Here is a 23,155-nt window from a genome sequence, read left to right as displayed (position 1 = left end):
TGAGCTGTGGCTGGTCATAACGGGCAGAGTAGATTAGTCCCATGAGCGACGATCCATTACTCACCCATAAACTCCACTAGTTGAAGAGTCTCGACCAAAATCCTCTCACGTCACCCTCCCGGGGAAAACCAGGGCTGGGGACCACCATTCTCCGGACAAACTTCTCGTTGCTCTTGTTGTACGGAGGATACCGTTTCTTCTGCAGCATTTCGACCCATCCGGGTTGTCTGAGGACCGTCTGAGAATGGCTGAACAAATCGAAAGTGTGCTTGCCATGGTATCCTCCATTTCCACTGTCTCCGACACCTCCAAAGGGCGCCTGTACGCATCCCACGTGGATCAGAGTGTCGTTGATCACGAGACCTCCAGACGACACTCGATCTCGGATGTAATCAATCTCAGAATTGTTATCTGAAAAGATGTACTCTGCCAGGGGGGTGGGGTGGTGCTCAAGCACAAAGTTGCAGGCAGCCTCGGTGCTCATGGCCTTGACAATGGGGAGAAGAGGACCAAACAGTTCTCCCTGCATCAGAGAATCGTTGGCATCCACTCCGTCGACAATCGTAGGAGCAATGAACCGGGTGGCCGAGTTGAAAGTGCCTCCAGCAACGACCTTACCTCGGGTGGAATTGAGCAGGCCCGTCAAACGCTCGTAATGGAGAGGGGTGGCGATATGGGCCATCTCGGACTCGGCAGAGTTGTTAGGGTAGAACTTGTCCAGCACCTTTTGACAGGCAGCCACAAATTTGTCGTGGACCTCGGGACACACCAGAACGTAGTCTGGAGCCACGCAGGTTTGTCCTCCGTTGACGAATTTGCCCCAGATGATTCGGCGGGCGGCCATTTCCAGGTTGGAGCAGTGTTTGGTGACGAAAACAGGCGACTTTCCTCCGAGTTCGAGCTCCACAGGTGTCAAGTACTTGTTGGCAGCCTCACAGATGATTCGGCCCACTTTGCCGTTTCCGGTGTACATGATCTTGTCCCATCTGTGTTTGAGGATCTCGGTGGTTTCGGGGACTCCTCCGAAGAAGCATTGAAAGAGCTGGGGGTCCAGGGCAGCTGTCATAATGTCGCCAATCACCTTTGACGCGTTGGGTGACATTTCTGACATTTTCAGCGCCACGGTGTTGCCTGCGGCAATGGCGCCCAGAACAGGCGACACGGCCAGAATCAGTGGGTAGTTCCAGGGCGTGATGACAAGCACGGAGCCCAGGGGCCGTTTCCGGATCTTTGGCGACGAGTTCCAGTACGCCATGCTGGTTCCCTTGACTTTTTCGTCCTTGACCCATTTCGGCAGGTTTTTGACCACGTAGTTGAATTCGCCCATCTGGACCGAGAACTCGGCCGCCATGGTTTCGAAGTCAGGTCGTTTCAGGTCCGCCTTGATGGCGTCGCGGATCTTGTTTTCGTTATCGCGGATCGCATACGCCAGGTTTCGGATCTGGTCGAGTCGGTAGTCCAGATCCAGAGTTTTGCCCGATCGGAAGGTCTTTTTGAGACGCGAAATGTCCGACTCGATCTCCTCCAACGGCGTCTTGCCGCAGATGCTCTCCCAGTCGAATGACGTGTTGACAGAAGCGGTCCCTCCTGGGGAGGCGGTCTCCTTGGGCAGTGACGTGGTGGGGGTCACGTTTGTCGTGGGGGTCTCTGTGGCAGTGGTAGTCATTCTTCGCGAGTGAGGAAGAAGGCGTGGAAGTCGTCTGAGGAAACCCGGTGATCAATATATATTATATATATATATAAACCGGCCGCAAATCGTCGTTTGATAATCGGCGCTTTGTTGCCACTTGGATTAGCTTTTTGCTGCACTGCATTCAGTGGGGGGAGAGCGGACAAGTGTCAATGTTGCGGGAATGTGGAATTTTTTAAAAATACAGAAAAATGGTAAATAAAATCTCTAAGAAGCTAAATATTTATGGTGAATTTCTCCGATTTGGGCAAAATGCTCAAACAGCTGTAAGAAGGACCTCTCTATGCCTCAACCTCCTGCAAGGAACGGCCGATTGCACAAACCTTTTTTTTGTCAAGTAAATTAGCCGAACAACGACGTGAAATTTAAATTGACCGGTGGCCGAAAGCAGACGAAAAGAAAGAAAGAAGAACCAAACAAGAGATGATCAGATGATGAAAGAGGCGATGAAAGAGGAGATGAGAGAGAGGACAAATGTTGACACTTGTTGGAGATGCGAATAACAATTGGAGACGCGAATTACGTCTCTGGAAGAGTGTTCACTCACAAGTATGTACAGTATGTACAGTATATACTCAGATTTTCACATGCTGTTGTACAATTTTAGTACAGTAGCGATACTGTAGCCAACCTGGAGCCGACTAAAACATCGTACCAATACTGGACTTGAAGCCGCAATCAGATTTGCTACGTGGTACAACCACAATACGCCACCGACCCCACGCCAAGCGCCAGCCGTGCGTTATCTGCTGTATCTGTAGCCTTGGTGCGGATGAATCAAACAAGAAAAGAACAAAAAAAACAAAAAACATTTCAAACTCTGAGGTAAAGCAACTGAGGCAGGAACTCGGCGAAGAGGTCTCCAAATTGCCCAAAAGTCCACATTTGGGCATAAAAGTGGTATTAATCAAATCTGGGCTGTCCGGCGAATCAGATGCGCTTTTCAGATTTCTTTAGAGATGCTCCACACGTGATATACAAACAGTCTCCAGAGTCCTCAAACGCTCCATCTCCTCATCCACATCCCAAAAGCAGGCTCTATCCTTAACTGCGATTTGCACAACGGCTGCGGCTCTTAACACCGATGTTTCAACGTTTCACCGACGTTCAAGGCAGGGTAACGACGACGAGTTATTTGGACTGATCTACGTGGAATATGCACTCCGAGTGGCTGTACTCTGGTGGACGGACTTATCTACGTACAGTTTGTACTGTACAGAATGTACTCGCGTATGTACTATACTCTGGACTCGTTGGTTCAGTTGATGTCAAGTAAACTCAGCTAATTCAAGTAATTCAACTAGTTCAGCAACGATACAAGACTGGACACAATACAGACAATGTGCTGTGACGTCAAAGTTGCGGCATAAAAAAAATTCTCACTAAAAAAATCCCCAAACATCCAGACCAGCTTTTTGTAGCGTTCTGTCTAGGGATTCTTTTTTTATTAGTGACAAATAAAGGAAATAAAGTTCGGAGGTTTTGGTAGTAGGAGGGGCAGAAATCGGGTCATAATTGTCTGATCATTTGTCAGTCCATTGAATTCAGTCCAACCAAGGTCAAGGTCAACTTTGACGACTTTATCTTCAATATTGCGCATTCTAGAGCGTTTTGATGTGGATGTTTTTTTGGAAGGTTTTTTTGGAAGGTTTTACGTTATTTTTGACGTTATTTTTGACATTATATCGTACAAGTAGTATGTATGTATTGTGCGTGGTGATAATTTGTACAATACATACATACTACGATACACTCGTACATCCACTCACTCCACTCCCCATGACATACTCCTTCTCCAAAGGATTTCGTCACGTGATTCCCTACTATTACACACACTCAATCCCGAGCAAAGGCCGGTGGTTTGGAAAAACCGTACTTGACGTTCTCTCCACCGAGTTCTCCTCCGTATACCCCTCGGACCATCTGAGACAAACAATCGATGCAGGAAACATCAAGTTGATTCGCAGAGACAAGCTGAGCGAGCCCGCAACAGAATACACAGATTGGGAGTCTTTGTCGACCCACGTGTTCAAAAACGGCTCGATTCTGGAGAGTCGAGTGCATAGACATGAACCGGCAGTTCCAACAAGGGACGAGAAGCCCATCAGAATCGTGTTTGAAAACGATGCGCTTGTGGTGGTCGACAAACCAGGAGGAATTCCGGTTCATCCGACCGGAAAGTATTTGTTCAACTCGGTCAAGGAGATTTTGAAACATGAAACGGGATTGGAGGAATTATATCCGGCCCACAGACTCGACAAAAACACCACCGGAGTGCTGGTATTTGCAAAAACAAGTGAATCGGTCAACCACGTGACCCAGCAGATTATGAGCCGCTCGGCCAAAAAGGAGTATCTGGCTCGAGTCAAGGGCAGGTTTCCCCCCGGGCGAGTAGAGACTCACCACCCGGTGGTGGAAAACACCATCAAACGAAATGTACAGCCAAAAGACGCCCATACGGCTTTTGAGCGAGTCGCATACGACGAGCACCGTGACCTCAGCATCGTCCGATGTCTTCCTTCTACTGGTAGAAATCATCAAATTCGGCAGCATTTGTTACATCTTGGATATCCTATCGAGAACGATAGGGAGTACAATCCGGAGTTGGCGGGTGTCAAGAGGAGGAAGAAGGTTGAAGAGGGGGTTTGTGACCAATGTGGGTTACCTATTTATCAGGATTACCACGATGAGTTGTATTTGCATGCCCAAAAGTACACGTTGGAGGAAGGTGTTTTTGAGACTGAGGTGCCCGAGTGGGCTGAGTTGAAAGACTCCAAAGGGACCGAGTGGTGAAGAGTGGTTGAATGATGAGGATATACGGTGTGTGTCAATTCAACTTGGTGATTTGAGCTCTGCAAGACAATCTGAAAGACCATCTCAAAGACATTCTGAAAGACAATTGTGGAGTTGTAAGTATCAACAAAAGGAAAAAAATACAGGAGATAATGATAAATGGAGGGTTTTTTCTCGGAGAAATCACAGTTACGTGACCAAAACGATATCCACAGCGCTCCGATTTTGATGTTTTTCCGGCCCTTCATGTCTATTGCGGCTTTGAGCGGGTTTCCAAAGGGTTCATAAGTTCACTGGGCTCATTGAGGGTCTAGAATGAGTGTCAGTCGAGTTCCAGGTGTTTAACAATCACTTATTCAGATACGATTTGAATCCATGAGTGGGTCGCCTCTGAACTAGCGTGTACCCAAAAACATACAGAAAACGACTCAATTGCGGGATTTTGGGCTCAATTGCGGGATTTTGGGCTCAATTGCGGGCTTATGGGCTCAATTGCGGACGACGGACTCAATCTAGATGTTTGGACTCAATTTCGACGTTTGGACTCAAAGATTGACCCGTCCCGTAGTCGTCTCTGTCTGATGTAGAACACTTTTCAGATCAAGACGACACTATAAGAACATTGGAAGGGATGTTGGGTTAAATCGGGGGAGAGAATATCACAGAAGAAGTTCGGCTCTGCAATATGGGTTTTGAGCAGCGTGGACTGATACTGGAAGTGGAGTTGGTCGTATGAGCTTAGGTGGTGGAAATATAGTGCGTCTAACAGAAGCTGAGAGGGAGATATGGAGACGATATAGGTACCAGTGCGATAAGTTCATGTGATAAAGCCATTTTGTATATTTAATACTGCCCCAAATCTTTCGATGACAAGAAAGGTAGTCTTTTTTTTAATCCGCTCTGGTCTCAACTAACTCAACAAATGTCCCAACTGAGTTAGTTAGATTGTAGAAAGTACCGGGAAGGTTCCCAAGTAAACCACTCAACTATACCTTTAAGAAGTCGCAACGCGAAATATGAATTAAAAAAGTAATTATTATTATTTGCAAACAAAAAAGTGAGAGATTTCTACCCAGCTCAGAATTTTGTGTGATACGAACACAACCAAGTACATCCGTAGATTATTTCTAATTCCCAGAAGGCCCCACATGGCATGGTTTTAGCCGTCTCAACAGTTGTGTCGTAGCAGGTGCTTTCAGCCCCCATTCAACAGCTTCCGGGATACGACCCTGAGACAGGACCATAGAGCAGGCCCAAGGTTGGGTGTTTCACCCCTGGTTGCGACCCATCTGGGAAACTGAGCGCGTAAGTATTTGCTTATTCACCCCTCATAGCTCCGTCCCGTAGATTCATGAAGGAGGTGCGCCGATGGCAACTCGGCAGCTCGAGAGTCCTCAAGCCAACATGATAGGAGTCAGGTAGGAGTCTCGAGTTGGCCAGCTCCTGCAAGACAACTACTGCTTCGTCCTTTGCGCTCTGCAGAATCAGCATCTCCCAGAGTGGTCGAATCCTTAGCGTAAGCTCAGAGATTGCTTTGACGTTGCCAAAGTGGATGGCAAGGGGGTTTATATATTTTCAGGAGAACTCATATACAACCATCCCCACCCATGCGGCTCGGAATATCAAACCCAATTTTTAATATTTCAAAAAAAACACATGAACTCATGAACTCAGGATATCGCCAATGTCTATCGTCATCTGTCCCCCGTCGCCGTCGTGGCCGGCTGAATATGAAACATTGAGAGCCAAAATCGCGTCTGTGGCGCCGACCAACGCACAAATCGACCACATCGGGTCCACGTCGGTATCCAATCTGCCCGCCAAAAATATCATTGACATCCAAATGAGTGTGGACAAGTTGGAACAGGTGGACATTGAGGCGTTGCGAACAATAGGATACGTTCAGAGTAGCGGGGTAAAAGTGGACCATTGTCCTCCGGGCCAGAAATTAGCCGAAAAAGAGCTGCAAAAGCTGTTTTTCAAGCAGCAGATTGATGGGGGACGGCCGTCACACTTGCACGTGAGAGAATTCGGGAGATTCAACCAGAAATACCCGCTTTTGTGTCGAGACTATCTGCGGACCCATCCTCATGCCGCCGCGGCGTATGCCGAGATCAAAATTCAGCTGGCCAAGCGATTTGCCGACGATGTCGACAGTTACTACGACGTGAAGGATCCCGTGTTTGATTTGATCATGGAGGGGGCCAAGGAGTGGGAACTGCGACAGAAACAAACTGGAACCTCGACGTAGGAGAGGTTTCGTTTGTTACTAGATTATCTGACTTTGACATGTTCGGCAAAAGTGTCGCAATCGCTTATCATATTCGCCTGTTGCACCCGACAAGCGATCTGCCATCACCAATCTTACTCGGGCTTTAGTCCTGTTTGGACACCAGAGCTAATATCAACTTCAAGCACGCAGTGGAGTTTCCGAGATATAACGGACGACGTTCGCTCGAAAGATAGGACGAAGCGACCAGCTACAGAGGTCCGATGATTCAGCTGCAGGGCGATATAGGATGAAGAGATACTGTAGACGTCTCTGTAGTACAGTACTAGAATGTGAAAGTGTGCGCGTACACGAACGAAACACTTGGAGGAATGGATAGCCCAAGACACATCCAACAGCGTCGTTACGACTCGCTCTCGGATTACTTTCATTACAACAATCAATTAATATACACAACTATCTTCTCTGAGTCTTGCTCTTGAACAAGGTCTTGAACCCGTTGCACAGCTTCATGACATCAGGGTACTTTTCTCCACCCAACTGGTAGCCTCCAGGAATCACCTTGACGGGCCAGTCAAGCATGGGACTCTTCTGGTCCGTCTTAACCAGCAAATGGAAGTAGCCAGCCTTTTTGGACGACAGCACAAACCGGTACACGGCTCGTTTCGAACCACCTCGTAGATACGAGTCCATACTCTGCTCCGTCTCGGCAATGGAGTCGGCCGAGTACTTGTCCGAATGGCACAGCTCGTCTACCTTTCGAGCCATGGACTTGACATGCATGGCGATGAGCTCATCGAGATCGGAGTACTTGGAGGTGCCGACCATGAGAGTCTTTCCAAGCGCATACTCGTTTTCCTTGCCGAGCTCCACGACGTCAATGTGCTGGTAAATGCCATCACCGACCTTCCACGTGACGGCAATGTGATCTGTGCCACGTGACGAGGGTCTGATGACAAGCTCTCCACGGGGAAGTGTAGAGAGGAACTTTTCGGCATCGGAGCCAGAGAAGAGCTTGAACAGAGGATGCTTGATGACTCGAGTCTTTCGCTGCTCCACCTCACGACGCACCTCCTGGGCGGACTTGTCGGCGGCCTCCGCTTCAAAGTCCCATTGATCTCGCGGTCTCTTCACCTGACGGGCTCGTTTTTGCGCGTCAGAAATGTCTCGGTGGAGACACGACAACTCTGCGGAGAAATTCGAGTATGACACCTCCATGACGACCGCTCGAATCGTCTGTTGATGGTGAAACAGCGCCGACGGATGCACTCCTCGCTGGTCGGTGATCCGGTCCTGGGTCACGTTGCCCTGAATTCCGCACGAAAGACGCACCGCAAGGTATCTGTCGGAGATTCTTCTAATCTGCACCGCCACGACGGAACCGGGATGCAGCGATTTTTCCGTCTCTCCGGTGAGCATAGTGAAGACCTCAAGGTCGGTCAGCACGTGTAACGGCTCCCGCAGCTCCTCGTAGTGGTTGATGAGCTCTCTTCGGATCATCTCCAGAGTGTACCGCTTCTTCTTGCCGAGTTTCTGCTCGAGTTCCTCGGCGTAGCCCTCCAGAATGAGCTCGTTGAGCTTCTCGGCGCCCTCCTTCATCAGTTGAGCAATAACTCCTCCCTCGGACTCAAACTCCAGAAGATCTTCCTCGTCGAGCTCAAGGGCATCAGCAGCCATCTTTTTCGCCAGTTCGTAATCCTCAATATGGATTCGAGTGGCGTCCAGAAGTTCCGTCTCCTCGTGACGAACCGATCGCTTGTCGTAAGGAAGACGCAGGAACGAAGCCACGTTCATAAAGACATTCTTTCCACACAGCTTCTCGGTGATGAGATCCAGACGAGTGCCGAGATAGCCACGAGACTGGATTTTGTGAGTCAGACCAGACGCCTTTCGGGGGCCCAAACCAGCAATGTAGGGCAGCATTCGAGCCACGTAAGCGTCTCTAATGGCCTCATTGATGTCGACTCCCACGAGATTGACGTAATCGACAAAAGTCGAGTCCACGGCCTCGTAGAAGCGGTCCTCAGAAATCAACGACTGGAAATCCACCATGGGAATCGCCTTGATTTCCTTGCCCAGCGAAAGATACTCCAGCAGGGGGCTCTGAACATACCGCGCAAGAGCCACACAGTACCGTTCCAGAGGAGGCGAGTCTGCAAACTCCACCAGGGCACCGGCGGAGTTTCTGAACAGGCAGGCAACCTCATCCTGCACCCATCGCACCTCCAGAGGCTCTCCCTCGGCCTCCAGACCCTGCGTTCGAACAACCTCTTCAATCACGCTCTTGAGTCTGTGGGATTGGACTGTCTGGCCCGAGAAGGCGATAAGATCGGGAGTTCGACGCTTGACCATCTCGGACAGCGCGTTGGTGAACTCCTGGGTTTGTGGAGCTCCGAGCTTGGCCCGTTCAGCCACTCGGCCTTCCTCATCGACAAAAACGCCAACCACGGCGTCTCGTCGAAAATCAGCCTGGCCGGCAGAAAGCGCCAACACTCTTGGAACTGTGCCCTTTTCGTAGTTTCGCGGCTTGAAAGGAGCCTGGTTCAACTTTCTGCCAAACATGCGACGCAGCTCAAAGAAGAGTTGCCGCTCACAGTCGTTCCTCAACTCCTCCTTGATAGATCGAGTGACCATGGGAACGAGAGTCTTCATTGCAATTCGAACCACCGCCCGTCGCTGGGTGTTCCATTGACTGGCAATGTCAGACACGCCATCGCTCTGCAGCTTACTCAGCAGAAGATCGATGAACTTGGTTTTGAAATCAGGGTACGACACTCGGACATTCACCAGGCCCTTAGCCTCGGCCTGCAGCATCTGAAGGTACAGTTTGGGCGATTTTCTGAGCTCCTCAAATGACAGATTTCGCGAGTACTTGAACTCGTAAGCTGGGTGTGCTTCGTCAATCTGACTGGAACCCGCCTCGGTTGCATACACGTCAATCTTGGCGAGCTGCGCAAACTGCTGACGCACATACCGCCGCACCCGCGGGTCAAATGCCAGCTCCATGGCAAACATCTGAGTCGCGCTCTCGAGCGCCGATGCGGCGTCACTCAGGACCAGGCTGGAATCGTTCAAATAGTCGGTGGCAAGGTCAGCTGGAGCTCGCGCGTTATCCTCTGTGTAGTTGATACGCGTGGAGGTTTCCAGGTTCTCTGCAAACTCGTCGGAGGAGATACCAAACTGTCTGACCAGACCATACAGCTTGCTGGCTCGAATTCGGTCGTATCTGGCGTACCGAGAATGTCGCTTCGACGACCCGGACTGCAAATCGCCGAGCTCGCCGGAAAACCGAAATTGCACATACTCAATGGCGTCTTGAGTGTCCTGCAACGAGGCAGAGTTGGCGAAATCGTTGATGAATGAATGGTTTCCAGTCTTGGACACTCCCGCTTGGGTTCGCAACCGCTCCAGCTGCTGCTGTTTCTCCACAATGCCGTGGTAATCGAGATCAAGCTGCACAATCATCCACAGGTCGTCCAGAGACAGCAACTCGACGGTTGTGTACTCAATCTCCTTGGTTTCTTCGGTGGTGGATGCCACAGGTGCCTCCAACGTCGGCTCATACTCGTCATCCTCAACCTTGGCCTTGAACTTTTCATGTTTCGAAACATGGGTAAGAAAGTCTCGACGATGATGCCAGATGAACGGAACCTCGAGATTCTCCTTGGCAATGAACTCCAGTACCTTGGAGACCGCAGTCTCGTACTCGGAATCGAGGTGGGGCGGAACATGCTCCTGTTTCATGGTCTTCAAACGGCTAGCCACCCACTCGCACTCCTTGGAAAAGTCCTCGTCCGACAGATCGTACTTGTCGATCGACTGACGCAGAAGCTGGTACCGCTCGGGCTCGTCACGTGCCCGGATGTCATTATCCTCGTCGGTCAGGAGTCGTTCTCTCAGCTCAGACGGCTCGAACACGTCTCTGAGCTCTGGACCAGCACGTCCCTCGTCCTCGTACTCCTCCTGGGCACGCTCGCGGTCCTCCTCCGCGTCCAGGGCCCATGCGTACTCCTCTCCGTCGCCAAACACTTCGTAGATCTCGTTGAGCTTGTCATCATCGATGCCCACGTCCTTGGAAAGGAACGCGGCCGGAGCGCCAGTGGCACGTGACTCTCGCTGCGACTCACGTCCCCGTGTTGGTGCGTCATCCTCACTGAACTCGTCGTCTTCAATGAAGTCGTCGAACTCGTTGCGCTGTTCGACCGGCGCGGGCTGTTCTTCCTCGTCGGAGAACATGTCGGCGAGTCCCTTCTGGCGGTCGGAGGAGTCGTCATCGCCTGCTCGCTTGAGACGCTTAAAGTGCCGTTCTCGGGGCGCGCCCGTGTTCTCCATGAGGAGGTCCAAATCATCTTCGTCGAGATGGTCGTTCTCGGCGGGCGTGGGGGGTTTGTCGTCGGTGTCTTCGGGGATCACTCGTCGTCGTTTCTTGAGTTTTCGTCTCGGTTTGTCCACTTCTTCTTCCTCTTCGTCGTCGTCCACAATGAAGCCTTGTCGGACCTGGGTTAGTATTATGTTGGAGCAGCTCCAGTAGTGCGCAGTGTCAGGTTAGACAGTCGAGTGCCGAGACTGGATAGAACGGCGAGTATCTCGTCGTCAGCGGGATCTGGCACTGCCAGTAATTCTAAGACGACGATTGACTGAGTCTTGGATCTGTTTACTGTGCTAGGATTGTTCCTGATGGCAACCGCGATTGTTCAGATGAAAACTGTGATTTCTCAGATGAAAACTGTGGTTGGTGATCCGCTGAACTGAACCAACCAGACAGAACATTGCCAGCATCAAATGAGACCCGCGACTCTATGGAGATGAGACCCGCGGCACTACGGAGATGAGCGAAACGAATCTCCAGTCTTTTAATGGAATCGAGATTCGCTTAGTTCATCTCAAATCCACTCGAGATTCGATTCCTCGTCTCTCCAAATCGAGATTCGATTCCTCATCTCTCCAAATCCACTCGAGATTCGCTTCGCTCATCTCGTCATCTCGTCATCTCGTCATCTCGTCATATCGACACTTCACTCACCCTAGCAATCTCCTCCTCATCATCATCATCCTCCTCCTCACTACTATCATCCATCTCTTCATTGTCATTGTCGTTGTCTTCGCCGTTTTCGTGACGATCGTCATCACGGACGTCGATTTCGTCCTCGTCCATCTTGACCTTGACCGAATCAACGTCGCTGGCACTAGCGGGGGACGACATGGTGGGTTGGTGTTGACGTGTTGTGGTGGTGCTGACAACAATATGTTTTTCAGGGTTAGGTCACGTGGAACAGAGGTGGGAATAACGAGCAAAAAAAATAAAAAAAAATTCGTCTGAATAAAAACAATAAAAATAAAAACCCAAAAGAAAACACCACAAAACCATGGTCGATCAAGACGACGGAAAAATAAACAGAAAAAACTATACAGAAAACCAGGAAAATCACGTGATCACAGAAACACACGCCTCCTAATTCTGTCTATTTTCCCCATTTTTATTTACTGGATAGACTCTCCGAGTCGGAGGAAGTTTAAAATTTCCAGTGGGAGTTTTGAACCGAGTTTTCAAATAGAATTAAATAGAATTAAATAGAATTAAATTAAATTAAATTAAATAAATTAAATAAAATTAAATAAAATAAAATAAAATAAATAAATAAATAAAATAAAAAAATAAATTCGTTTTAGAAAACTGGCGAAAAATATAAAAAAATAAAAAAAAAAACAAAGAAAACAACACTTCCAGGTCAGAGACTTGTACGAGTCCATACCGTGTGGAATAATTTGGTTCAAACTACAACTACGATGAAATGAGATAGCCGGTGAAAAAGCGAAGTTCTACCCTGATTTTTTAATCAATTCTAATGACCCTGAGTACGATCCACACCACGACAGTGTCTCAACCTCCAAACGACACTCACACAAGCAGACGAGGCGATTATTGAGCTGGCGAGCTTCTAATCGGATTTGTCTCCATCAATGTACAGCTTCTTCAAGTTTCAGTCCCTCATAGAGCCAGGGCTCGTCAGAAAAGGCACCTGGAGAGAACATCATATACTCCCCAGAGTATCTTCCCCGACTGAGGGATGGTTGACAGTCGTTTGACCTGAGAATCTCTCTACGGAGCCCATCCAGTCGGACTCCAGAAAGCTGTTTGTCTCCGGGCCGAATGCGACAACCCCGGGGCTTAAGAGTTTGTGAGCCGGTATGCCTTCAAGGCCTCAAAAAACAAAACGAATGCGCTCCAGGCATGACCGCTTCATCTACAAGCTCCATGTCGGGTTTTTGGACTCAGTTCAAGGTCTCTTTTGGGGCCTCTTTCTTTGAATAGGCACTCAATGAAACCTTTCGTGATCCTCCTACACCAAAGGATGAGGACCCCACAGAACTCCTCAAAGTGTCTCAATCCGACCAGAGCTGTTATCCCGCGTGTCGAGTCTCCCCAGCAACTAGTCTCGCTATCTGATGTTATTCTTGAACGCACACTATTGGCATCTTTGCCAATTCACCGCCATCCCTGAGTGCTACTGTACAGTACCCGGGTATTCATTTCAACTCCAAGGACAACGTGGAAAAGAACTACGTGAGAATATTATCGAAAGCTGAAAGCTCTTCGTCAGTATGCTCTCTTTGGCCTCAAACGCCACCCCACGGCCTGGATGCTGAACATGTCCTTGTCCAGGACAGTTGGCGTGACCAGTTTATGAAGAACGACTCACGTTGGATCACGTTGGATCACGTTGGATCACGTTGGATCACGTTGAAATGACGTTGGAATCACGTTGGAATGACGTTGGAATCACGGTTGAAACGAACCTGTCTCAAGGCCAACCAGTTTCTAACTAAGAACTACAGAGGTGACAATCCGCTACACATGCTGCAGCTGAGTTGCCGTCTTCACCTGATGGCTCCTAAGTCGAGATTTGCCCGATACAAAGGAATCGCCAATGAAGAAGTACCTCAACTGTCCTAGGCCATTTGCCGGAAGATCGTGTCGCCCATGCCACTAGACGTACTCGTGGTCTGCTCACGCTAAAGGAACACGCCGCCGACGCCGCCGACGACGATTAATGAAATTGTAGCACCACAGCGAGCAAATATATCCAAAAATTGGTGTTTGAGCGATTCTGACTGAACCGTATGAATCGGTGAACGTTTCAATGAACAAAATGAGCACTCATAGGTCAAACTTTCACTAAAGTCTCACCAAAGTCAACTAAAGTCACAAAAGTCTCAACTAGTCTCTCTTAAATCAACTAAAGTCTCAACTAAACCCTTCTGTCAAGAATCCTCCGAAACACATCGGAGAATTGTCAATATCACCTCGTACGTGACCTTCAAAAGATATGAAATTTTCACTCCCATGGCTGACACTAAACCTTAACACACTTAAGGCCGCATATTTCGACAATAAATTCAAGCGGTTTTGGCCTGGGAAAGCAAAAAAATCGACGAAACCGATGTCGAAAACCGACCGCTCGGGTAGGAAAAAACATACTTAAGAAATTCAAAAAAAGTCAACAAGTTGAGGTAGCAATGTCAACTGATTTAGAATGCGTCTTAACTAAATAAATATATTATGTTGAATTGGAAAAATTGGCAAAACATGGCTGTTTTCGATACAAAATACGAGGTATCGTCATATAATATCGTTATTGGAGCCACTAACAACACTCATATATCACTTCCAATCCTCTCAGACCTCTCCCAACCCGATATACATCCCCCCTGGAATATATCATCTCTTCCATCCCCAACTAATTACCTAAGTACATACTTTATTACTGTACAGTACCTGAAAAGTAGGGAAAATATCCCCCAAAACAACTGTTATAGCGCAGTTTCTCGCATTAACAATAAATCGATCAAAATCGACTGACAGTTACATATTCTCTATTCAACCACTTTCACACCCACATATTCTCTCCAATAATTTGTTTGTCATGATCGCATCACAAATTTGAGGTAGACAGACAGGAACGACCGACATACAGAAGATGACTTTTCCGGGACACTGGAGTCCGTTCAAAACTTGACTCACTGTGTACTCCGGGAAAGACAATTTTCACTGGAATAGTAGCCATGCTGACGACGGACCAAGTACAATTATCCATCAAAAACGCTGCTCATGTGTAGCAAGCCAAAACTAATACCCACGGCCCCAGAGAAGCCCAGTCTGCCGACAGTACCACGATTGGCCTACATCTGAGTGCTCAGGTGCGCCTCTTTGAGCACCACGAGAGACTTCCAAAGCTCTGGGGGTGGTCATTCACTAGGACGGGCTGGAGCTGTGGGGAGTAGAGCTGGTGGTACCCGTTCCCAAAAGGAGAAGGGTATCCATTCTGAGGAAGCTGGGGATATCCAATGGAAGACGGGTGAACCGACGGCTTTCCATTCTGAGAAGGCTGGGAGTATCCACTGGAAGAGGGGTGAGGAGATGAGCATCAGAGGAGGCTGAGCACTGTAAGACGAGTGAGGAGATGGGCATCCATACAGAGGAGGCTGAGGGTATCCACTGGAAGGTGAGTGAGGCAGGGGGGATCCATTCTGAGGAGATGGGTAGCCATTGGAAGATGATGGTGAGGGGAACCGGGAGAGAGAGGGTTTGCAGCATTCACTAGTGCACATTGGGGGAACAGAGGGTGCATCTGAAAGTCGGTTCCCATTCGGGCCATAACGAGTCGGAAGAAAACGAGGCAGAGATGGATTTCCGGGGCCCTCACAACCAGAGGGTGCTGATGGTGGTTGATAAAGGGCTTGCAGAGAGTTCCCTGGAGGGTACGGGTTGACTGGCCCCATCGCTTCACTGTCGGAATCCTCCTGTTCGTCATCGATGATGTTCACGTCAGGTTCTGGCTCTTCCTCCGTATCGTCAGAACAACCGGTGTCTCTGAGTCCAAGTCTGGCTAGTCTTGCATCGATGCGCTTCTGCACAGACTTGGAGGGTAGAACGTACTTGTGGTCAGCAAACACAGGACTGCTTCCAAAGCAGTTAGCTATGAAACTTAGCAATAGCTTTCCCCACGATTGGATCATGTAGTTGATCTTGTGCAGGGCGGTGACCTTGGCCCATTGACCACTGATGCTTTGGGTAGCCATGTAGAATTCATCCAGCAGCGTCTTTGCCGACTTCTTGGTAGCGCCAACGATGCTCAGGCCAAGAGGCTGTGTAGAGGACGTGGATATTGCAATCAAGAATAAGACTGTCAACCCCTTCGTTTCTTCCCAGAGCCTGGCAATGTTCCAAGCCTTGTGATGGAAAGGGACGTTGTTAAGGATGAGGATCACCGGTTGTTCCTTGGAGTTGACGGCCCGAGCAAGAGCAACAAACCACTTGGCCAGAGTGGCTGTGTCCATCCGACAGTCGACCTGCTGGTGGTACCTGCAGTTCATCTTTCCAAAGGGTCCAGTCAATTCAGCAGCGCCGTCGTCGGAGAGTGCGAAGCGATGCATGAGCTCAGACATCACCTTCCAAGTCTGCTTCTTGTCGTTATCCATAAACCGGGTTTTCACTTCAGAGGCATCAACTTTATGCTCCAACGAGCTGACCCTCTGTTTGACCCGGTCACGCAGCTTGCGTAACCCATCACGTTTTCTTTCCTCCTTTGGAACGTCGATCCTCAGCCGGCGGTTGTCAATACCCATGGTGCCGAGGTTCAGGCTGTGAACAATGCTCTCCTGCTTGGACAAGTCAGACTCCAGCTTGCCCAAGGTTGCCCGTAGCTTCGGGGAGCCGTGCTTGGAAACGATTGGCAACTGGTGCTGATGGCCAAGGCGTGCTTCCGTGACCACACCTTCGTGTAAATTCTCGCCTGCAAACGGGTTAGGCGGCGTCCACTGCTCCTCTAGCAGAGCATTGGTCTTCTCTCCAAGTACTTCAGCCAGATGTTTCGTCGCAGCGTCGTAGCTGGCCTTGGCTGCTTTAGTTTCGGCAACGAGAGTCTTCCATGTGTCAAGGGTTTCTCTCCACACATCCGTTTTCTAGGGTGAGCCCTTGTGCGCTTCATGCGCCGCACCTCTTTCCTCGTTGATGATATTATAAGTCGCTTTCAGCTGTTCAACTTTGTCTTCCTCTGCCTTGCACTGAAGTCTGGCTCTTCCTTGCGCTTTTCCTTGAGGGAAAATGGAGCTGCGGAAACATCCTTGTTGATGTAAGCTTGGGCTGAAGCACACCAATTGGGAAAGTACTGCTTACCGTACATATGGGGTGTGAAAAGGAAGGACCCGTCCGCATTCACGCAGAACATGAATGTGTAGGTCAACTGCCCTTTCACTGTTCTCAGGCCAACGAAGGGCTGGCAGCTCCACACATGGTTCCCCTTGCCGTCGGACCTGATGTAAAAGTACGTCTGACTTGCATTGAAGATATAGGCTGCCTGGACGTTCTCAATAGCATACCAGAAAGACCCGAGCATAGCGATGACCTCCTCATCAATCACAGAAGACTGCCAGAATCTGGCGTCTTTTTGACTCTTCCAACGCCTCTTTGATCCACTGCCTCAGCTCCATGCCGTACAGCCCCCTGTAGTCTGGCTCGAGATCCTCGAACTTCTTGATCAGGGTCTCGGCCAGTCCTGTAGTTGTTGGGTTGTCGAGTGACCATTTTGAGGACGTCTTTGACAACACGACGACCATAGATGTCCACAAGTTAGGGTACTTTTTCTTGTGGACCCCTCGGTGCCCCTGCATTTTGAGGTTGTAATTCCTCGCCTTGCGCTTGATCTCCTTTCTCGCCGCCTTAATCTTCCCGTTTTGCAATTTCAGAGGAACATCAATCGACTGGGCGAACTCCAGCAACCACTCCCCCACCACTGTGAAATCATAGTGTCCGGCCCCTCGCATGGCCTCCAACTCGCTGAACTTCTCTGCAAGCTTGGCCAGCTTTATGTTCTCAATGGGTCGTCTCTGCGAAAGATTTGGGCGTAACCTCTGCCTGGGCTGTCGTTTCTTTCCTTTCGGTCGGCCCTTGGTTAGTTAGTCGTGTATGACCCGCTTCACCACCGCTCGTGGCACAGGCACAAATGGCACCACAGGAGGATCTGCCAGCTCGGCAAGCTCGTTCTCGTCGTCGGTCTCCTCGTCGTCGGTCTCCCCATCGTCGTCGTCGTCGTCGTCCACCTCCTCATCATGATCCAAGTCTGAGAGGCCGTAGAACGCTTTCCAGTAGTTGTCATCTGCGGTCGGCGGACCTGAACATCGGGTATCACACGTTGTGACCCACCAGAACGGCGGGCTTGTCTGGTCATCGTTTCAACTTTCGCCGGTCTAGGGTGTCATGCAGGTGGTTTGTACAAGGCAGGTAGCTACAGTCTCAATATTACAATATATATTATATATACTGTATATAGAAGTATATTATACTATATATTGCATTCAACGCTGTCGGGGGAAAGGGGATACACCGTGACACGAGAACGAACGACGCCAATAATAAAGGGATACGTCTGAATTAGATACCGTCCCATAAATACCTCTATTCAATGTCCCTGTGAAAACGGCGGCCATTTTTGGCCAAAACCCAACGACTTCTGCGGACTTTTCTCATCCAACTAAAATCTTAACTACAAAAATCAAACTCCAAGTAACCTAACTAAAAAATAACACAGAAGTTCACAAAAAAACTGCTCCAACTCGCCTAATATTGAAAAAATGATCTACAAATGGCTGTCTACTCCTAATGGCGCCATCTATCGCTGAATGTCAACTCTCAGCTTACTCAGAACGCCGAAATATCCAAAAATGATGATGGACAACTCCGACAACACCAATGTCAAAAGTGCTGAAGAAGTGCTGAATAACAATTTCAAATTGCTGCTGATGGACCATTCCCGTTGGCAATGACACATATGATCGTAATCTGTCTTCTATTGTACTAGATCAATATATAAATAATGTGTCCAAGGAAATTCCTGAGTTCCATGGACCCGCCCTTCAGGAATGGAAAACACCACTCCAACTGTTGCTGCCCCAGCCACGTGCCTGTGCACCCGAATCATTGCACACCCCACGTGGCTTTGTGGAGCTGTGAGCTCATGAATGGCAATGAAGTCTCATCAGCAGAGGTCACCAGTCAATAGGCAAAACTGCTCGAACCACCAGTAACACTCCGAGGATGATGCACATGGCAACGAGGTGTGTCAGAGAGGAGTGAGCGAATCACCATTCGGAACATCATAGCTGGCACAAGTAGCACAGCAAACTTGAGAACAACGCCCACCATGGGAAAAGCCACTGTCATTCCGAGCTGGAGTTGATTCTATCGCGATAACCACCGACAAGTAGTGACTTGCCTGGAATCGTCCGAGTAGAACGTGCGTTAAAGAGTAAATGCTGCACTACGTGCCTAGCCTTCACACTCCACGTGCCTCTCTACGTACACTCACTCCCCACGTGACGTGCAATTCAACCTCCTCGTCTCCTCCATACTCCACCCAACCACCACTTGCTCCACCCACCCCGCATGTCGCTCGACATAGACACACACCGCGTCCGGCTTCTGTCCCTCGTACTCGAATTCAAACAGCTTCCACGCGTGTCTAGCCAGCCGCCCGATTCTATCGGGGAAAAATTCGCAGTCGCCAGCGCTGCGGTAGCGCACAATGAGGTTTTGGAAATGCCGTTTGCCAGGGTTGCCAGAATGCTTTTCTCCAGACTCCCGGGCACGTGACTGGCCCTGTTGCAGTTCCGCCATACTTTGTTGCAACTCATGGATCACGTGCAGCTCTCCCCTAGAAACCACCCACATTCTGTTCACGCAACCGGGGTTCATCCACAATCCGTACGCCAGCAGTTTGGTGAGCCGTAGAAAGAACCCACGTGTCGGATAGTGGGCCAGCAGCGGCGCGTACATGTGTGGATCAGCCACCTTCATGTCTGCGTCCGAGGGAGCCGTGGGAGTTACGACATTGTCTTTCTGTTGGGGGCCCATGCTCAGAAAATCGTTCTTTTTGTGCACCAAAAGCCCCTGTTTTTCGAGCGCCTCTTCGAGTAATTCGAGCGGCGTCGTTGGGCGCGCTTTGCGCGACACTGTCACCGTTAAAGGCGCCGGGTCGGCGGTGCTGGGGGCTGTTTGTGACGGGCTCGAGACGCTGAACTGGCACACAGGAAAAGTGACACAGTTTGTGCTCACGGCGTCGCACTGAAAATCAGCGACCACCGGCGTGCTCAGCAGACCGAGCGCTATCACCTGGCATACTGTTAGTCGCCGTACCATGGTTCGGGGAGAAGTTGAGACAATGCCGAGGGTTTTGATGGTGAGTGGTGAGTGAGTGAAGTGTGAATATGGCGGGGAGTTTATTTCGGCGGGAGGCAGAGGGTTTTTTGTGGACAGAAGGACGGTAGAAGGAATGGGATGAGAGTAACTGAATAAGAAAAGACCGGGCAGTTCGCTGCAATTTCAATCAACCAAATAGGACCACTTTTGACAAAGTTGAATCGAGTCGTAAAATCAATGAGAGTATAAGTAATGTGTCAACTAAAGTTCCCAAGTAAAGACAACAAAATGAGCCGAAAATTCCGTGCAATTTGTGATCCCAAAAAAGGTCCCACGAAGAAAAAAAAAACAAGGAATATAGAGAAATACGGGAATATGGCGATCACGTGACTAAATTTCTGTCATTTATCGTTCCTCTGCTCTTATAATTCCCCTTTCAGGGTGAACAGCTTAGTAATCCCAATTCCTGATTACATAATATTGGGTAGATTGAACTTTATTGTTTCCTCTGTAACTTCCGCTCGTCCGACCGAGTGGCCATAACAGGGCAAGCAGTGGTGTAGGTTACGTGCGAGATGGGTTGGAGGTGTTTTTAACGAAATTTAGATGAAAAATAATAATAATAAATAAAAAAATAAAAAAATAAAAAATAAAAAACCAACAATTTGAATTTTGCACACAACATTGTGTGTTGTCGAAATGATGATATCTCTGAGGATATTGTAGATATTCATAACCCAACAATCTCAATGAATTCAGGATTGTTTGTTTATTCATTGTTCAAGAATTCAGCGTTTTCCGATCAATATTCATGCAATATATCACAAGTTGGAAATGATAAACCGATATAAGACCGAAATTCAACATGGTTGGAGTCCATTCCGACGTAATTACTCTGATTTACAATTGATCTGGTCACGTGGAGGTATTGGCAACTTTCTCCGATGACAAATCGTGACTTTGAGCGACTATGGCGTGTGATGGTATTCTATATACGTGGTTGGAACCCCATGTTGACTCAGATACGAGACAGAGATGAGTAATCAAGTGGAAATTCTTATTCATACCGCGACTCTGATCGTAGCTTCAATCTGAGCCTGTTTTAATTCACTCATTGCACCTCCTTCCGACTTTGGTCTCTAGTCCTTGATGAGTCAGCACATGTCAGCCCAAGTCCCACAACTCCGTCACCAGCTGAGTCAGCTCTCTCAAAGGTCCGTCTGAGTTTTGATGGACGTCTTTGGGTCTCAATTGAGCCATTTTCAGACTCTCGGGCCCATCTGGAACGCCCAGAGATGCCTTTTGAGCTACTTTTCCGCATGGCATGTCTCAGACCAAGCGGTAATTGCCTCTATTGGAATTGCGATGGGGAAAAGAGAAGTTTGAGACTAATGGAGTTGACACTAATGATTTGAAAAGCTCGTATTGTGTCTCTATACTCTTGGAATTGTTTTTTTTTGGTTGATTTTGAGTGGTTTTGGAACATACAGATTGGTACCTGTATTGCCACAATAATGGAACTCACATGTACCCATGAAGGGGTCTTCAAATCGGTCAGATACTATCAAAATCAATCCCAAAGTTGTTCAAGATGTTCAGGTGCCGCTGGACCACCCCTCATCAACTTTCGGGGTCTCAAACGGCCTCGAAATGTACACTGTGAGACGTTTCAAAGTTGGTGAGAAAAAAAAAAAAACCTGCAAAAAACACCGGAAAAAAATTCAGGGAAAACAAAAATTGGCCCGCGTCATGTGACCCCGTTGCTCCGCAGAGGGAAACAGCAGCAACATTGACGGATCTTCTTCAGCAACAAACTCAGTCGTCTCGTTTGCTCCTTGTTGCTGCAGGCACGCCATCAAAGAGAGATGAGCAGAAGAGGGTATTTTTAGCAGCAAAAAAAAAAGGGGGAACAAACGAAAAGTCAGACCCTTCAACAATTTGACTGGAAAAAAGGGTCCGTTTTGATTATCTGGCCCACGTGATCAAAAAATGTATTTTTCCGCCCGGATTTCCATCACGTGGCGACTTTTAGGGGACCTGATAATGCGCAAGTGAACTGATTGTCGATCATTTTAGTTAAAGTTGGGTGGAGAAAAGTCAGATAGGAAATTTCATAAATGACAATTAAAAGAATTGAAAATTGAAAATCAGAAATAACAAATTAAAGAAATATTTCTTTAAAAAAGTCAAAAAATAAACAAAACCTGAACAAATTAAAAGTTACGGAATGTTGACTAAAAAAAGGGGGGTTCAGATTTCCAATGAATGAATTTTCCAACCACAGCAAATCCACGAGTAATAGTCACCAATTTTCATCAATTTTCAACAATTTTCAACAATTTTCAACAATATTCAACAATTTTCATTTAAAATATTTTTAATTTAATTATTTTAAATGAATATTAAATAATACAAAAAATACATAACCACACCGGTACACGGCACGGGACTAAAATAGCACCAAAAAACGACGAAGAAAACACACTAAAAAAACCGACCAAAAACCAACACAACTACAACTCGGCCACCCCATCCTCCTCGGCCCGCACTCGGCTCTCCTCAAACCCTCACCCATTTGTTTTGATTTCAATGATACTGACTGGATTTGGGTTTTTATAAAGTTTTGGCATAAACTTCACATTATCTTTCTGATAAAGTTTTGTTAGAGTTCGTACTAAAGTTCGAACAAGGTTTCTGCGCATGGATGGGGCTATGACACTTGGCACGGCAGGCGGGGGCTGTGCCGTAGATAAGACGACCCGAATGGAATAAAAAAATGAGGAAAATATGTGAAAAAAAGGGGGAGATCACGTGGCTGGTAGAATGGAGATATTACTGTCGTTTAACTAATATTTACTACATTTTAACTCGTTGAGTTAGTGTGATTTTTGTCAAATATTTAGAGCCGTTCAGGAGCGTATCAAGATGGTTGATTTTTGGTGATATTCATCAGAAAAACATCTATGAAAGGTCATGTGATATCCGAATGGGTATGAATTTATTCATGTTCCGTTTGCTACATTTTTTCCCAGAGTTTCAATTTTTCTGTATTTTCTATTGATTTAATTTTTTAAGTAACTATTTATTTTCCGCCCATAAATAAATAAAGTCAGGACAGGGGAACCGGGTTGACCGAAAGCGGCTAGTGGAAAATATCTGGCGAAATTTTGCACTACCAAAAGGGACGTTGCACACGTGCGATTCTGTAGGCTTTTTTACTAAAACTTATGGACCTTACTAAACGGTT

General features: G+C 48.1%; 12 protein-coding genes across 12 annotated transcripts; 5 read left to right on the top strand and 7 right to left on the bottom strand.

Annotated features, from left to right (window-relative positions):
* Positions 1-76: 76 nt before the first annotated feature.
* On the bottom strand, positions 77-1,666 carry YALI1_B02194g (uncharacterized protein; the record flags this gene model as incomplete). The annotated part of the gene is made up of 1 exon (XM_500380.3): positions 77-1,666. One exon carries the CDS (start codon positions 1,664-1,666, stop codon positions 77-79), a length of 1,590 nt encoding a protein of 529 aa, XP_500380.3.
* A 1,638-nt stretch (positions 1,667-3,304) lies between these two features.
* YALI1_B02177g (uncharacterized protein) lies at positions 3,305-4,483 on the top strand (the record flags this gene model as incomplete). The annotated part of the gene is made up of 1 exon (XM_500379.2): positions 3,305-4,483. The coding sequence occupies one exon, from the start codon at positions 3,305-3,307 to the stop codon at positions 4,481-4,483; it is 1,179 nt and encodes a 392-aa protein (XP_500379.2).
* Positions 4,484-4,798: 315 nt separating this feature from the next.
* YALI1_B02162g (uncharacterized protein) lies at positions 4,799-5,070 on the top strand (the record flags this gene model as incomplete). The annotated part of the gene is made up of 2 exons (XM_068281945.1): positions 4,799-4,813; positions 4,864-5,070. 2 exons carry the CDS (start codon positions 4,799-4,801, stop codon positions 5,068-5,070), a joined length of 222 nt encoding a protein of 73 aa, XP_068138046.1.
* Positions 5,071-5,689: 619 nt separating this feature from the next.
* On the bottom strand, positions 5,690-5,974 carry YALI1_B02151g (uncharacterized protein; the record flags this gene model as incomplete). Its single annotated transcript, XM_068281944.1, has 2 exons — positions 5,690-5,757; positions 5,809-5,974. 2 exons carry the CDS (start codon positions 5,972-5,974, stop codon positions 5,690-5,692), a joined length of 234 nt encoding a protein of 77 aa, XP_068138045.1.
* A 193-nt stretch (positions 5,975-6,167) lies between these two features.
* Positions 6,168-6,734, top strand: YALI1_B02149g (uncharacterized protein; the record flags this gene model as incomplete). Its single annotated transcript, XM_500378.3, has 1 exon — positions 6,168-6,734. The coding sequence occupies one exon, from the start codon at positions 6,168-6,170 to the stop codon at positions 6,732-6,734; it is 567 nt and encodes a 188-aa protein (XP_500378.1).
* Positions 6,735-7,169: 435 nt separating this feature from the next.
* YALI1_B02091g (uncharacterized protein) lies at positions 7,170-11,916 on the bottom strand (the record flags this gene model as incomplete). Its single annotated transcript, XM_002142959.3, has 2 exons — positions 7,170-11,210; positions 11,737-11,916. The coding sequence occupies 2 exons, from the start codon at positions 11,914-11,916 to the stop codon at positions 7,170-7,172; spliced, it is 4,221 nt and encodes a 1,406-aa protein (XP_002142995.3).
* A 758-nt stretch (positions 11,917-12,674) lies between these two features.
* On the top strand, positions 12,675-13,026 carry YALI1_B02082g (uncharacterized protein; the record flags this gene model as incomplete). Its single annotated transcript, XM_068281943.1, has 2 exons — positions 12,675-12,784; positions 12,831-13,026. The coding sequence occupies 2 exons, from the start codon at positions 12,675-12,677 to the stop codon at positions 13,024-13,026; spliced, it is 306 nt and encodes a 101-aa protein (XP_068138044.1).
* Positions 13,027-13,482: 456 nt separating this feature from the next.
* Positions 13,483-13,766, top strand: YALI1_B02073g (uncharacterized protein; the record flags this gene model as incomplete). Its single annotated transcript, XM_068281942.1, has 2 exons — positions 13,483-13,661; positions 13,706-13,766. The coding sequence occupies 2 exons, from the start codon at positions 13,483-13,485 to the stop codon at positions 13,764-13,766; spliced, it is 240 nt and encodes a 79-aa protein (XP_068138043.1).
* A 1,194-nt stretch (positions 13,767-14,960) lies between these two features.
* YALI1_B02047g (uncharacterized protein) lies at positions 14,961-16,340 on the bottom strand (the record flags this gene model as incomplete). Its single annotated transcript, XM_068281941.1, has 1 exon — positions 14,961-16,340. One exon carries the CDS (start codon positions 16,338-16,340, stop codon positions 14,961-14,963), a length of 1,380 nt encoding a protein of 459 aa, XP_068138042.1.
* Positions 16,341-16,744: 404 nt separating this feature from the next.
* Positions 16,745-17,537, bottom strand: YALI1_B02035g (uncharacterized protein; the record flags this gene model as incomplete). Its single annotated transcript, XM_068281940.1, has 2 exons — positions 16,745-17,165; positions 17,212-17,537. 2 exons carry the CDS (start codon positions 17,535-17,537, stop codon positions 16,745-16,747), a joined length of 747 nt encoding a protein of 248 aa, XP_068138041.1.
* A 1,022-nt stretch (positions 17,538-18,559) lies between these two features.
* YALI1_B02021g (uncharacterized protein) lies at positions 18,560-18,933 on the bottom strand (the record flags this gene model as incomplete). The annotated part of the gene is made up of 2 exons (XM_068281939.1): positions 18,560-18,744; positions 18,789-18,933. 2 exons carry the CDS (start codon positions 18,931-18,933, stop codon positions 18,560-18,562), a joined length of 330 nt encoding a protein of 109 aa, XP_068138040.1.
* A 141-nt stretch (positions 18,934-19,074) lies between these two features.
* On the bottom strand, positions 19,075-19,908 carry YALI1_B02011g (uncharacterized protein; the record flags this gene model as incomplete). The annotated part of the gene is made up of 1 exon (XM_500376.3): positions 19,075-19,908. The coding sequence occupies one exon, from the start codon at positions 19,906-19,908 to the stop codon at positions 19,075-19,077; it is 834 nt and encodes a 277-aa protein (XP_500376.3).
* Between the last annotated feature and the right edge of the window lie 3,247 nt (positions 19,909-23,155).

This window comes from Yarrowia lipolytica, chromosome 1B, assembly GCF_001761485.1.
Source record: "Yarrowia lipolytica chromosome 1B, complete sequence".
Lineage (NCBI taxonomy): Eukaryota > Fungi > Ascomycota > Dipodascomycetes > Dipodascales > Yarrowia > Yarrowia lipolytica.
Note: the sequence above shows the minus strand (reverse complement) of the source record. Positions and strands in the feature narration are given on the sequence as shown.